We start from the raw sequence: 12,929 nt of genomic DNA, 5'->3' as shown, positions 1-12,929 counted from the left end.
TCAGCTGCCACATCTGCCTGTGTTAAGCCTTCTCCCCTGGGGCTGAGATGGGCCCAAGTGGTCCGTTTGGCCCTGGAGGGCCCTCAGGTCTGACTATGGCACCCTGTCTCCAGCGCTCCCAGATCAGCTACAAGTGCCACCTGGTGCTGCGCCCCATCCCGGAGCTGCTGCGGGCGCCCCCGGAGCGGGTGTGGGTGGCCGTGCCCCGAAGACCACCCCCCAGTGGAGGGCTGTCATCGTCGTCCGACTCTGAAGAGGAAGAGCTGGAGGAGCTGCCCTCTGTGCCCCGACCTCTGCAGCCCGAGTTCTCGGGCTCCCGGGTGTCCCTCACTGACATTCCCACCGAGGATGAGGCCCTCGGGGCCCCGGAGGCTGGGGTGGCCACCCCCATGGATTGGCAGGAACAAGGAAAGGCACCCTCTCAGGACCAGGAGACCCCCAGCCCTCAGGCACTCCCCTCCCCAGGCCAGGAGTCCCCGTCTGGGCTCAGCCCCCGTCGGGGAGAGCTCCGCAGGGGCAGCTCGGCTGAGAGCGCCCTGCCCCGGGCCGGGCCGAGGGAACCGGGCCGGGGCCTGCACAAGGCAGCGTCCGTGGAGCTGCCGCAGCGCCGAAGCCCCAGCCCGGGGGCCACCCGCCTGACCCGAGGAGGCCTGGGCGAGGGCGAGTATGCCCAGAGGCTGCAGGCCCTGCGCCAGCGGCTGCTGAGGGGTGGCCCCGATGATGGCAAGGTCAGTGGCCTCAGGGGTCCCCTGCTGGAGAGCCTGGGGGGCCGGGCTCGGGACCCCCGGCTGGCGCGGGCGGCCTCCAGCGAGGCAGCACCCCACCACCAGCACCCACCTGAGGCTCGGGGCCTGCAGAAGAGCAGCAGCTTCTCGCAGGGTGAGGCGGAGCCCCGGGGCCGGCACCGCCGAGCGGGGGCACCCCTCGAGATCCCCGTGGCCCGGCTGGGGGCCCGCAAGCTGCAGGAGTCCCCCTCCCTGTCCGCCCTCAGCGAGGCCCAGCCACCTAGCCCCGTGCGGCCTAGTGTGGCCAAGCCCAGCACCCCTAAGGCTTCAGAACCTCCTGTGGGCACCCGCAGTGAGGCTGCACAGCCCCCAGCACCCCAGCCTGCCCGAGAGAAGGCCCCAGAATCCACACCAGAACCAGCCCGGGCCCCTAAGCCCGCACAGCCCCCGACAGCTCTGCAAACCCTGGCGCCTCCGCTCACTCCCTACGCCCAGATCATGCAGTCGCTCCAGCTGTCAGGCCAGGCGCAAGGTCCCCCGCAGGGCGCAGTCGTATCTCCTGCATCTCGGTCTCCTGCATCTCGGTCTCCGGCATCTCGGTTGGAGCCCAAGCCCCACCCGGCTGTGTTCTCCAGGGTGGCCTCCCCACCTCCGGGAGCCTCCGAGAAGCGCCTGCTCCCGGGAGCCGGGGCAACCCCTGGGCCAGCCGAGAAAGCCCGGGTCCCTGCGGTGCCCCGCAGGCCAGGGAGCAGTCTCAGCAGCAGCATCGAGAACCTGGAGTCGGAGGCCGTGTTCGAGGCCAAGTTCAAGCGCAGCCGGGAGTCGCCCCTGTCGCGGGGGCTGCGGCTGCTGAGCCGCTCGCGGTCGGAGGAGCGCGGTCCCTTCCGCGGGGCGGAGGAGGAGGACGGCATCTACCGGCCCAGCCCGGCGGGCACGCCGCTGGAGCTGGTACGACGGCCCGAGCGCTCGCGCTCCGTGCAGGACCTCAGGGCGGTCGGGGAGCCGGGCCTCGTGCGCCGCCTCTCGCTGTCGCTGTCCCAGCGCCTGCGTCGGACCCCGCCCGCGCAGCGCCACCCGGCCTGGGAGCCCCGCGGCGCGGACGGCGAGAGCTCGGAGGGCGGCAGCTCGGCGCGGGGCTCCCCAGTGCTGACGGTGCGCCGGAGGCTCAGCTCCACGCTGGAGCGGCTGTCGAGCCGGTTGCAGCGCAGCGGCAGCAGCGAGGACTCGGGGGGCGCTTCGGGCCGCAGCACGCCGCTGTTCGGCCGGCTGCGTAGGGCCACCTCCGAGGGCGAGAGTCTGCGGCGCCTGGGCCTCGCGCACAACCAGCTGGCGGCCCAAGCCGGCGCCGCCACGCCTTCCGCGGAGTCCCTGGGCTCCGAGGCAAGCGCTACGTCCGGCTCCTCGGGTGAGAAGGGGCCCCCGGGGGCGAGTGGAGGGTGAAAATGTAAACAGGTGTGGTGGGATCTGGGGATGCGGGGCTGGGATGTCAGGTGCGCTGAGAAGGAGAGGGCCAGGGACTCCCAGCGCAAAGAAGCAGAGATTTCTGGAGGCCCCCAGGACAGAACTGGCAGGACTGGGGCCGCGGGAGGCTGAAGGGTAGAGGCTCTTGGAGGAGTCGGCCAGAGTCGAGGCTGTGTGTTAGTCGCTTCGTGTCTTTGTGACTCTTTGGGACCCTATGGACTGTGGCCTGCCAGGATCCTTTGTTCATGGAATTCTCCAAGCAAGAATACTGGAGTGGGTTGCCATGCCCTTCTCCAGGGGATCTTCTAGACCCAGGGATTGAACCCTGGGTTTCCTGCATTTCAGGCAGATTCTTTACCGACTGAACCACCACCACCAGGGAAGGGTCGGGGCTAAAAGTCCTCTGTTCCCTGGTAGAGGCCAGGCAAGTGCTCACAGGCTTGGTTCTTCACAGCTCCTGCAGAAAGTCGAAGCCGCCTACGCTGGGGCCTCTCTCGGCTGCGGAAGGACAAGGGGTTGTCACAGCCAAACCTCTCTGGCAGTGTCCAGGAGGATTTGGGTCACCAGTATGTGCGCAGTGAGTCAGGTAATCCAGGCCTGCTGGATGAGTAGCCCCCTGCGAGCCCCAGGGAAAAGTTATAGCCGGGTACAACTTGGCTACAAGTTGTAGCTTGGAGGACCCCTGGCAGTGGTGGAGGGGGCCAGGAGAGAACAACAATGATCATAATAGCTTCAGCTGTCATTAATTAGTAGCACCAAGTGTCCTTTAAGCGGTTAACAAGCATTGCCTCACTCACCCCTCGCATGTTTGCTTAGGAGCTAGTCTTGTCATCTGCCCATTTTACAGGTGAGGGAACAGAGGCTTAGCCATGCTAAGTAGCTTGTCCAAGTCACAGAGCTGGTAGTAAGTTGGACTATATGACCCTCTGCACCCAGAGCCCAGAAGTGCCTTTGTGACACTGTACTCATGCCTTTCTTTGGCCAGCCACCCTCTCCCCAGAATGTCTGTCCCTGGGTGTGGTTCTGAGGGAGCTCAGGATCGGACTCCCTGCCCCTCAGCACCCCCTGATGCTGTGTGTACGTGGGATTGTTGTGTGTGTTCTCATTTGCATCCGACGCTTTGCGACCCCATGGATTATAGCCCACCAGGCTCCTCTGTCCATGGAATTTTCTAGGCATGAATACTGGGGTGGGTTGCCATTTCCCACTCCAGGGGATCTTCCCGACCCAGGGATCGAACCCTCGTCTCTTGAGTCTCCTGCATTAGCAGGCAGATTCTTTACCCCCTGAGCGATCTGAGAAGCCCGTGAACATGCTCCCAAAGACTCTTTCTCTCCCAGCCTAGAGGCCCACAGTCTGGACTGTGCCTTCAACCTTCCATTTTTCTATAGCCCCAAACACCTGATCGCCCCTCTCTATCCCCTCTGCCCCCACCGAAGGCTCTGCACCCAGACAAGCCTCCTCCGGGGCTCTTTGCTGCGGGGAGCAACACCTGGGATATGCCCTGGTCTCTCTCTCTGCCCACATGTCCCAGGGCTGTGGCGGGGGAGGTATTTCCTCCCTGGGTCACCTCAGTCCTCCACTTGAAAGTGGGGAGCATTACTCATGGATGGCAGAAGTTCAGGAGGCCAGGGTTTCCAGACCAACCTGCAGAGAGGAGCAGGCCCACCACACCAGGCTACATGCAGGGCCTTTATCAGTCACCGATCTCTTCTTCTCCAGTTTCCGATAAAACTCAGAACTGTTCCAGATGCATCTCAGCAGGGCTCGTGACTGAACATGTGACCTCGTCCCTCCTTGGCCAGGGGGAACCTGGGCATCTCACTCTAGGCAGTGGGTGGAGAGGGCTGTAGTGAGGGAAGAGGAGGGAGGGAGGCCAGATGGCGGGCGCAGGGGCAGTGAAGGAGGTGCGGGTGGGGCGGTGTTGCGTAGAGAGAGAAACCAGCCCGAGGCCTGGGGACAGTTTATCCCTTCCCATCTGGGGCCCCCCTCCTGACTGTTTTGCTTGTGCAGCTGGTTTCTTGCCGAGGCTGTGTCTTCTTACTTCAGCCTCTGCCCTTCTCCCCTCGGGAAGAAGGCTGTCCCACGTCCACCTTCCCAAGTCGGGCTGGCCCCTGGGAGGATCGTGAGTGGGACTGGCAGAGCTGGACCAGGGTCACCTTTCATCTCTCCTTCTCCTTGGCTCCCTCTCTCTCCCCACTACCCAAGATCCTCCCTTGATCTGAAGGTGGTCATTGACAAAACCATATTCCCTTTATGTTGATGGCACCTGGGTGTGGGAGCCCTCCTAGGGGAACGCTGGGGTACAGTGGGAAAAGGGGCAGGCTGACGTCCTGTCAGCCTCTTCTGCAGATCCTCTTCTCCCAGCTCATCCACACCCTGCCCCCTGCTGGTTCTGCAGACAGGCAGGAGCCAGGGCTCCCAGGTGTATCTACCTGTCAGTCCACATGAAAGAAATCCACCTCCCCCCCCACCACCACTACCATCCCCAGACCAGGATGGGATTTTTCTAAAAAGACATTCCCAGGGAGCAGGAGTGCAAATCCTTAGGGCACTAACGAGCCACAGGCCAGCAAAGACCTGGAGCAAAGACAGTGGCCATCTGCAGCCCTGCCGTGGGCCCATTCACCAGTCTGCTGTGAAGCCAGCTTTGCTGAAACAGCCTCTTTCTCTGGGGGTCTGTGCCTGGCTTCTCCACCGGGCATGTTAACGAGATAATAATCACAGCAATAGAAGCTAGCATCTATGAGCGTTTATTATATGTTAGACATCTGCTAAGTGCTTTACTTGCCTCTTTGAATGCTCATGACAACTCTGTGAGCTTGGTGTTATTATTTTCCTCAATTTACAGACATGGTCCAAGGTCATGCAGATCTGGTGTCCTTCCGTTTCAAAAACTCTCGCCACTTAGCTGATCTGCGGGAGGGTGTAGAAGGTCTGGGACAGGTGCCCCAGACCCTGGGGGGACGAGGGATGGGGGAGACTGACACACTTTGGGGGTCTGCCCCAGGTTTGCCTTGACTTTAGGTCTTTTGAAATTGCACAGTTTGATTGAACATATGTTCAGTCTTGGGAGTCTCAGGTCAGGTCACCAGCTCCTGTCACTTGCCCTACGGTACCCCAGAATGAATGGGTATTGCAGGAGCTTAACCATTGTAATTTTTCAATATTTGTTTTCATCTTATTTAGCAAGTGCTTATAGGGATTTCCCTGGCGTTCCAGTGGTTAAGACTCTGTGCTACCACTGCAAGGGGGCGCGAGTTCAATCCCTGGTCGGGGAACTAAGATCTTGCATGCCGTGCAGCATAGCCAAATAAACAAAAATAAAACAAAACCAGGTGTTTGTAGAGCACTTACTTAGTGCCAAGGTGTGCTTAAAGTGACTTATAAACATACGAGGTAGCAACTACGGCATGTCTTCAATAATCAGTGAAAGGAAAAGATCATTCTACACACAGCAAGTGCCTGGGAAAGTGATGCTCACCCCAGAGAAAATTCTCAAAGGCAACACCTCCTTCCCCTATCTGCCTGAGAAGAGATGGCCTTTCACTCTGCTCTCTGCAGGCAGCGCTAGCTCTCACATGCCTCATCCCCTCCATTAGCGGTGAGGGAGCCAGGGTCCCTGCAGACCCATGACCATCTTTGCTCTTGCTCCAGACTTTCCCCCAGTCTTCCACATCAAACTCAAGGACCAGGTGCTGCTGGAGGGAGAGGCAGCCACCCTGCTCTGCCTGCCGGCGGCTTGCCCTGCACCCCACATCTCCTGGATGAAAGGTGAGGCGATCACGTCTCCCCCAGAGAGAGGGGTAGGCAAGTGGCCCCATGGCCAGGGGATGTTCAGTGGGAAGTGGCAGCTGAGGGGGCCCAGAGGACACGTGTGCTACTTCACTCTGCAACCCCTCCCTCTCCTCCTTTGCCCACAGACAAGCAGTCCCTGCGGTCAGAGCCCTCGGTGATCATCGTGTCCTGCAAAGATGGTCGTCAGCTACTGAGCATCCCCCGGGCGGGCAAGCGGCACGCGGGGCTCTACGAGTGTTCCGCCACCAACGTCCTGGGCAGCATCACCAGCTCCTGTACCGTGGCTGTGGCTCGTGAGTCCAGGGCAGGGACCCAGGAGGTAGTGATGCGGGTGGTGGGACAGGGCTCGATGGGGTGCAGGGGCTCACTGGGGCTCCACTTCTCTTACCAGGTACCCCAGGAAAGCTGGCTCCTCCCGAGGTGCCCCAGACCTACCAGGACACGGCACTGGTGCTCTGGAAGCCGGGAGACAGCAAGGCACCTTGCACATACACGCTGGAGCGGCGGGTGGATGGTGAGGGACTGGCAGGCTGGTCAGGGGTGGGGGGCCAGTGGAGGGTGGAGAAGCTGGGGAGACATGTACCTTCCCTGAGCTCCTCACAGATGGCACCGGGAGCTTGGGCCACCTCTTCTGTGGCCTCAATCCCTGCCTCATGCTCCCTGCAGGGGAGTCTTCCTGGCATCCCGTGAGCTCGGGCATCCCCGACTGCTACTACAATGTGACCCACCTACCAGTCGGCGTGACTGTGAGGTTCCGTGTGGCCTGTGCCAATCGTGCTGGGCAAGGGCCTTTCAGCAACCCTTCTGAAAAGGTCCTCGTCAGGGGCGTGCAAGGTCAGTGGGACAGGGCGGGAGTGGCCAGGGAGGGCAGGGTCACTGGGCCCAGGGTCCGGCCCCTCCTTGGAGCACCTGGTTTTGCCCCCGAGGCACCAGGGTGATGGTTTTCTCTGTCTCTACTTAGATTCCTCAGCTCTGCCATCTGCTGCTCACAGAGATGCCCCTGTTACCTCAGGGCCAGCCAGGGCCCCGCCTCCTGACGCTCCTACCTCACTGGCCCCTCCACTGAGCCCCTCCCCAGCTCCTGCTCCCCCAGGCCCCCAGGCAGCCCCTCTCAGTTCCTCATCTTCCCCCGCACCCCCCAGCCAGGCCTTGTCCTCCCTCAAGGCTGTGGGTCCACCACCCCAAACCCCCCCACGGAAGCACCGGGGCCTGCAGGCTGCCCAACGAGTAGAACCTACCCCACCCAGTGCCCAGGACTCCCCGGGCGAGCCCAAGTCTTCCGTCCCTGATACTGGGACCCCTACCCCTGCCTCCACCCCTCAAGCGGTGAAAACAGCCTCTTCCTCAATGCCCCTGTATATGGTGACCTCCTTTGTGTCTGCACCACCAGCCCCTGAGCCCCCAGCCCCTGAACCCCCTCCTGAGCCCACTAAAGTGACTGTGCGGAGCCTCAGCCCGGCCAAGGAGGTGGTCGGCTCCCCTGGGGGTGGTCCCCCCAGGGCTCCTGGGCCAGAGGGCACCACTCTTCGACAGGGCCCCCCTCAGAAACCCTACACCTTCCTGGAGGAGAAGGCCAGGCAAGCGGGAGCAGGGTTGGGGGAGGGAAGGAGGACAGAGGTGGGGAGTGCATGGAGCTTTAGCAACAATGGGGATTCAGAGAGAAGACCAGCCCGCCAGGGGTGTTGGGGTGCCTGGGGAGATGAGATCTGGGTCCTTAGCACAGTTAAGTTCAGATTTTCTCTGTGCCAGGCATCATGCCCAGTGCTTTGGCCACGTGACCTTAATTTTCACAACTGAGAGGGACGCTGCATTATTCCATTCCATGGATGGGTTGGGGAGGTTATGGGATATGCCTGAAGTGAAGGGCAGAGCTGGGACTCAAACCCAGGTTCCCACCCTGGGAACCATAGCATCCTTGCTCCCAGGGGTCCCTGCTTACCCTCTGCTTAGCCGGCACAGTGCAAGTGTCCCCTCGCTCCTCTGAGCCTATGATATGCCCCCTGATGCATAGGGGTCGCTTTGGTGTGGTGCGTGCCTGCCGGGAGAATGCCACCGGGCGAACATTCGTGGCCAAGATCGTGCCGTATGCGGCCGAGGGCAAGCGGCGGGTGCTGCAGGAGTACGAGGTGTTGAGGACCCTGCACCACGAGCGGCTCATGGCCCTGCACGAGGCCTACATCACCCCGCGCTACCTCGTGCTCATCGCCGAGAGCTGCGGCAACCGGGAACTCCTCTGTGGGCTCAGCGACAGGTAGCTGGGCATCTGGGGGAGCAGAGAGCAGGGGCTGGGGGGAGCTGGGCTCGGCTATCCCCTGACCCCCCCACCCCTCCAGATTCCGGTATTCAGAGGACGATGTGGCCACCTATGTGGTGCAGCTGCTACAAGGCCTGGACTACCTCCATGGCCGCCACGTGCTGCACCTGGACATCAAGCCAGACAACCTGCTGCTGGCCCCTGACAACGCCCTCAAGATCGTGGACTTCGGCAGTGCCCAGCCCTACAACCCCCAGGCCCTGCGGCCCCTGGGTCACCGCACGGGCACACTGGAGTTCATGGGTGAGGGCACCATGCCATCCAAGGGGGGGATGGGTTACTGCCAAAGGGGCAGCAGCCAGGGCTCCACCCACTTCACCCACATACATGCCATTTATTGAGTGCTTACTGTATGTAAGCAGCGAATTAAGTCCTTTTCATGGGTTTTTTTCAATTTTTCTTTACAATAGCCCTGGAGATTGGCATAATATTATCCCTATTTTACAGATGAGGAAACAGAGGTGCAGGGAGGTGTTTGTTCAGTATCAGTGTACATGGTAGACCCAGGATGTGATAAAGTTGAAAAGACAGGGGAATTGATTATTAATTTATATAAATAAGGGAAACTAGCTACCATTTAGCTACCTGCTAAATACTCTGTTCATCATCTCTATTCCCTAGAATAACTGTGCAAGCCACACTTTACAGAGGAGGAGATGGAAAGCCAGATGGGTTTAATACATTGCTCAGGGTCCTGTCACTAGAACGGGCAGGCTGGGATTAGAACCAGCCCGGCTGATTTCAGAGGCTCTTAATCTCGGTGTTGGCCACACTCTTTGTGAATGGGCGCCCACCTTTGGAGCTGATCTGAAAGAGCTTGTGATCATCTGCTTCTTAGCTCCTCTGTGGTTCTGGGGATGCCCCCCGCCCCCCACATTCAGTGCCTGGGCTGATTCCTCAGGTGTCCCAAGTCTCCCTTGGGGGCCATGCAGCTCACCAGTATCCGGGGCCTGCTGCTCTGCTTGTACCTGTGGTCTGGTGACCTGGCACCGTCCTGCTTCCCAAGCCCCCAGGGGCATACTCTGCCTCTCTCTGCTCCCTTGCTACCCGGAAACTGGTTCACCGTGGTCTCTTATCTCCTGTCAGCTCCTGAAATGGTAAAGGGAGACCCCATCGGTTCTGCCACGGACATCTGGGGAGCGGGTGTGCTCACTTACATCATGTGAGTACCCCCAGGCCCCGCCCTCTGCCTGCACCCCCCACCTCCCCAGCCACACGTGCATGTGCACAACTTGTGCACACACACACACATGCATGTGCATAACTTGTGCACGCACACACACATGCATGTACACACACAAGTACGCAAGTAGCCTTGTCCCTGAGTGCTGTGCCCCTAGAAACCCCCACATTACTATCCTCCTGGACCTGTGAGTTGACCCTCAGTCTGCATCTGTTAACCGAACTGTCTCCTCTACAGGCTCAGTGGACGCTCCCCATTCTATGAGCCAGACCCCCAGGAAACAGAGGCTCGCATTGTGGGGGGCCGCTTTGATGCCTTCCAGCTGTACCCCAACACATCCCAGAGTGCCACCCTCTTCTTGCGAAAGGTCCTCTCAGTGCATCCCTGGTGAGTGGGTCTTAACACCTACCAGCCTCCCAGCATGACCTTCTCCTAGCCTCACACGGCCCTGGCCCAGCCCACACCTAAGCCCCCCAACTCCTACCCCACACCAATAATACGCTGCTGCTGCTATTACTACGGTTAGTACTCCTACTTCTCCTAAGTGGCTGTTCTACCACCATTTAAAGTCCATAACAGCCCTATGACACGGGCAGAATCATTGTCCCCATTTCAGAGACTGAGAAACTGAGTCCCAGAGTTGTCCAAGCTCACTCCCTAGGGGTGAATCCTGGATTGGGAGTCCTCTCTCTGGGAGGGTGGAGTCTGTTCTGCTCCGGGAGCCATGCCTCCAGGCTCACTGTCCCTGGCTTGGCCTGGCAGGAGCCGGCCCTCCGTGCAGGACTGCCTGGCCCACCCGTGGCTGCAGGATGCTTACCTGATGAAACTGCGCCGCCAGACGCTCACCTTCACCACCAACCGGCTCAAGGAGTTCCTGAGCGAGCAGCGGCGCCGCCGGGCCGAGGCTGCCACCCGCCACAAGGTGCTGCTCCGCTCTTACCCAGGCAGCCCCTAGCGCCTCGGACCACAGCCCAGCCACGGGCTTCGACTCGGGGTTCCCGCTGACGCCCCGGGACATTCCAGGGTCCCCGCGGAGCCGGGTGGGCCCGGGGGGGCTTCGGACACCACCAGCAGCAACATCCGGCCGGGCTATTACCTCATGGACCTGTGGGGACAGAGACCCTGGGCTTCAGCCGATGCCACCCAGCTGGAGCCAGAGTGGGAGACCCATGGGCCAGGCTGGGTGGGGTCAGGATCAGGTCAAGAGGGACAAGGCGGGAATGGGCAAGTGAGGGAAAGAAGCCGAGGCATAGGGAGGGGGAGACTCTACTGAGGTTCTGGGGGAGGGAGACAGAGCATCTGGGGGAGAACCAACCCAGGAGGGTGTGAATGAATGGAGAGGAGGAAATGTGGGGAGCCCAGGGTGTCTACAGGCCAGGGGCTGGGAGTGTCACTGAAGTAGGGACAGGACGTGGAGACAGTGTCAGGGAGCCAGAGGCAGTACGTGAGAGAGGGCAGCAAGGTGGGAGAGGGAGAGGAGAGAGGACTCAGGTGGGGGCGGGCGGCCAGCTGCCAGCCTCCCCAGAAGGAGAGGCGTGGAGGGCTGAAGGCTGGAGGCGGGGTCTCTCAAGCCAGCAGCGCTCTCCTCTATCCCGGTGAATGCAGCGCTGGGCCCTCTGCGCTGGCCCGAGGATGTCCCCGCCGCCTCTCTGTGGCCTTCACCCTCCTTCTCATTCATATTTATTTATTTATTGACTTTTATGAAGTCTCCCTGCCATCCAATCCCTCTTGCCTATGTTGTCCTGACCATCCCCACCCCCAGCCATCCAGCTGTCTGTGCAGCTGTCTGTCTGTCTGTCACAAGGAAAATAAAAACGGCAAGCAGCAGGACCTATGTGTGTTGTCTATGGGGAGGGATGGCTGGGGGTACCGCGTGTACACGATGCTGGGGTACTGGGACAGGGCATTCCAGCCTTTTCGGGGCCAGTGAGAACTGAGGTATATCACCTAGCACCTTAGGACCTTCCTCCCCTGCCCCCTGACCCTCCTGGCCCCTCACCTGTCCCTAATTCCTTGAGAGGAAAGATGTGGGTCTGTTTCTCCCTCTAAAGTTTCTGAAATCCTGGCAGGACCACTGAATCCCCACCACCAGCCTCTAACCATACAGGTGGCCCCCACCTCTTCTCACATGTTCCATCATCACAATGGGAGGATGCTGGGCTCTGGAAGGGACCAGCCCACACCCCCATCCTGGCTCAGCCTTCTTCACTCTGTTCAGGGGACAGGGCAGCTCTGGTCCTGACCCCTGGAGCAGAGGGGGTTTCATCATGATGATTGGTGAGAGCAGATGGTGAGAAGAGCTGTAGGGGAAAGCAGGACAGGCTCACGAGCCCATGCTCTGAGTCAGAGCACCAATCAGGACACACGGGGCATCTGTGAGTGCTGCAGTCAGTGCGCCTGCTGTGATGGGGCCATAGATGAGGACTTTCCTGGGGCCCAGGGACACTCAGCCTGGCCCTTCTCATTCCCACTGGGTGCTAAGGTGCCTTGACTCTAGCTGACCCCCTGCAGTGCCACAGAAGGGTCACTGGGTCCTATAACTGGGCTGCCCTGCCCTGAGGTGGATGGAGGGGGAGCCAGTTCTTTGTCCAGAGGGACTGTGCCCCCCTGTCTCTCCCCAGACTGAATATTCTGTTCTTGGCAATGTAAAAGGAATAAAGCCTTTCACCATGAGCACAGGGAGCTGGGGCTGGTGTGTTGCTGATCAAGGTTGAGGGTCCCTTGGCTGTAGTCCAAACCACTTTTTGCCCAGCCCAGCCTCTCTGGCTTCTCAGAACACCAGGGAAGAGCCAAACCCCATCATCATAAAATAACAGGATGTTAGGGCCAGCTGGAAGGGGCCAGAGAGCCACCTTTCCCACCTGCCATTTTAGCAATGAAGATATACAGGTTGCCTGTGAGTCTCTAATCCCCTACACACTGCAAGTGTTTTCATATAAAAATGAGGTGCCTGAACTCATATCTTGATAAATGGTAAAATTCTTCTCCCGTCCCCCCTCTGATCTTGAGCTTCCCTCTCATCTCTATTGGAAATGGCATGTGAACTGCTTGTTCCAAACTCGGAGGAGCAAAGGTAATTTATGTCAGCAGAGCCATGTCAAAACTGCTCTGATCAAAAGCTGACAGCACTCTGCACCTGGGCAGGCAGTTACAGTGAAGGGAAGCAAGGCTTACCTAGTGCCCTGGCCTGGGTAGACTGGACTCCAGGCAAATCTCAGAGGAGTTAACCCCTTCACCCCTGGTGGTCTTATGCCCCTATACACCAGCTTATGCCCAGGGAGGGAGTTTGGGCAGACCTAGAGTGTCAGAGTCAGGGCCAATCTCCAGGGACAGTGTAGCCCAGCCAGACCCTATGATGTCACATGGAGGGGAGTGTGGGAATGGGGAGGCAGGAGAGGATGCTGTTCTCAAAAATCCTTAAGGTCCCTTCTAGGTTTATCTGTTCACC

General features: G+C 60.0%; 1 protein-coding gene across 14 annotated transcripts in view; it reads left to right on the top strand.

Moving 5' to 3' along the window:
* Positions 1–11,311, top strand: part of SPEG (striated muscle enriched protein kinase) — a 60,793-nt gene extending 49,482 nt beyond the window's left edge. For all 14 annotated transcript variants that reach the window (XM_043444583.1, XM_043444577.1, XM_043444582.1 and 11 more), the window contains 12 exons: positions 114–2,130; positions 2,641–2,772; positions 5,844–5,960; positions 6,110–6,277; positions 6,376–6,498; positions 6,651–6,818; positions 6,946–7,561; positions 7,996–8,235; positions 8,318–8,541; positions 9,385–9,460; positions 9,719–9,868; positions 10,244–11,311. In XM_043444583.1, the coding sequence (XP_043300518.1) occupies positions 114–2,130; positions 2,641–2,772; positions 5,844–5,960; positions 6,110–6,277; positions 6,376–6,498; positions 6,651–6,818; positions 6,946–7,561; positions 7,996–8,235; positions 8,318–8,541; positions 9,385–9,460; positions 9,719–9,868; positions 10,244–10,436 (4,224 nt within the window). In that variant the 3' untranslated portion in view covers positions 10,437–11,311. The remainder of the gene's footprint in view (positions 1–113; positions 2,131–2,640; positions 2,773–5,843; positions 5,961–6,109; positions 6,278–6,375; positions 6,499–6,650; positions 6,819–6,945; positions 7,562–7,995; positions 8,236–8,317; positions 8,542–9,384; positions 9,461–9,718; positions 9,869–10,243) is intronic.
* Positions 11,312–12,929: the final 1,618 nt, after the last annotated feature.

This window comes from Cervus canadensis, chromosome 24, assembly GCF_019320065.1.
Source record: "Cervus canadensis isolate Bull #8, Minnesota chromosome 24, ASM1932006v1, whole genome shotgun sequence".
In the NCBI taxonomy this organism is placed as follows: Eukaryota; Metazoa; Chordata; class Mammalia; order Artiodactyla; family Cervidae; genus Cervus; species Cervus canadensis.
Note: the sequence above shows the minus strand (reverse complement) of the source record. Positions and strands in the feature narration are given on the sequence as shown.